General features: G+C 40.8%; 1 protein-coding gene across 1 annotated transcript; it reads left to right on the top strand.

The window, feature by feature from the left end:
* The first annotated feature begins 303 nt into the window (after positions 1-303).
* LOC147937353 (uncharacterized) lies at positions 304-810 on the top strand. The gene has a single exon (XM_087468760.1). The coding sequence runs from the start codon at positions 304-306 to the stop codon at positions 808-810; it is 507 nt and encodes a 168-aa protein (XP_087324886.1).
* The last annotated feature ends 886 nt before the right edge of the window (positions 811-1,696 follow it).

Below are 1,696 nucleotides of genomic sequence, written 5' to 3'. Positions count from 1 at the left end.
TGGGACTTGGTGAAACTGCAGTATCACTTTTTCCAAAGAGATGTGGAGCTCATTCTCAAGATAAAACCAATTATGTCTTCAGAGGACTATATGATCTGGGAGCACACTAAGGGTGGAGCTTATTCAGTCAAATCAGGTTAATGGTCTGAATACCAGAAGGAAAAGCTAGTCTTGCTTAGAGAAACCTTGATGCAACCGTCAATACTTCCTATCAAGGAGAAGATTTGGAAATGCAATACTGCTACAAAGATAAAAAATTTCATGTGGAAAGCAGTAAGTGGAGCAATCCCAGTGGCCGATAAAATGATAACGAGAGGACTCAAGGTAGATTCAAGATGTCAACGATGCGGGCTGGAGGGTGAATCGGTTAATCATGTCCTGTTCTCTTTCACGATTGCTAAACAGGTTTGGGCTCTTTACAATTACCCTTTACCGCAAAATGGCTTTGATACGGGTTCTGTGTTTCAGAATATCTATCATCTTTTCGTCATGAACACAAATACTAATGTCCCAAATGATATTAGGAAAGCTTTTCCTTGGATCCTTTGGCAACTGTGGAAAAACCGCAATCTCTATTGTATAGAAGGCAAATGGTTCTGTTCTTCGGCTACGGTGCTGAAAATCAGAGACAATGTTAACCAATGGTTCCATGCACACTCTGAGGCTGAAATTACATCAGGGCCTTCAAGGCTAAACAGGGTGGTAGCAAAAAAGAAGGGGTCCCCTCCACCTTCTGAATGGCTCAAATGCAACATTGCATCATCGTGGGACAAAGAGACTAAAGTGGGGGGATCGCAGCATGGGTCCTAAGAAACGAAAGAGGAGAAACGTTACTGCATAGTAGAAGATCCTTTGCCACAGTTTCAGGTAAAATGGATGCTAGTCTACAATTCTGGTTATGGGCGATTTCTAGTTTAAAAAGCCATAATCTCTCAAAGATTATGTTTGCTTCGGAGGACAGTGTGTTGGTAGGAGCAGTTCTAAGGCCTCCGGCTTGGCCATCTTTCAAGGGACAGTCCTCTCAAATCTCAGAAGCTTTGAGTGAAATCTTTGATTGGAAACTCTTTTTGGAAGATAGAAGCTCAAACCTCGTGGCACACTTGATCGCAAAAAGTGTCACGCGTGAGGATCAGCGCCAATCGTACGTAGCTAGGGACTCCCCTCCTTGGCTTGCTCAGCTTTTTGATTCTGATCAATCAAACGTGCTTTGAGAAGTCGTTGGTAGGCTATATTGATTGTTTTTGCTCCTTGTTTTGGCTCGGGTTTTGTATCATCTGTTTATGATCGGAACGTGTTTCTGTATGATTCATATTGTAACTCTTTTCAAAAAGTGAAAAAAAAAGTGACCTAACAAAACCATAAAATTAATGCAATTAAAATTAATCAAATTTAGAGATATTGCTAAGAAATACCTCATAATCAAGAGGTATAAGTGCCCAAAGAGGCAATGACGTGTTCGATATTTGTTGGATGAGGAAAAAAATTGTCGTTTTTCTTCTTTCTCTTCCTTGTCTCTCTCTTTTGCGACGAGCTATTCTCTCTGTGGCGACTATTTTTTTGTTGAGAATCTGATTAGTATCAAGCCGCTTTAGCCATTCACATGTCATGGCTTCTAATTCCGGATTGGGATGGTAGTGTTGTAATGGTGATGCTCAAACTTTATTGTTAGGAGTTAGATGCGTTAGACGTAGTCTTT

The sequence above is a fragment of the Camelina sativa genome, chromosome 10 (genome assembly GCF_030686135.1).
Source record: "Camelina sativa cultivar CO46 ecotype springtype chromosome 10, ASM3068613v1".
In the NCBI taxonomy this organism is placed as follows: Eukaryota; Viridiplantae; Streptophyta; class Magnoliopsida; order Brassicales; family Brassicaceae; genus Camelina; species Camelina sativa.
The sequence above is the reverse complement of the archived record's forward strand: the minus strand, read 5'-3'. Positions and strand labels throughout refer to the sequence as shown.

Coding starts and splice junctions, on each gene's coding strand:
- LOC147937353 (XM_087468760.1), top strand. CDS start 304: ATGATAACGAGAGGACTCAAGGTAGATTCAAGATGTCAACGATGCGGG.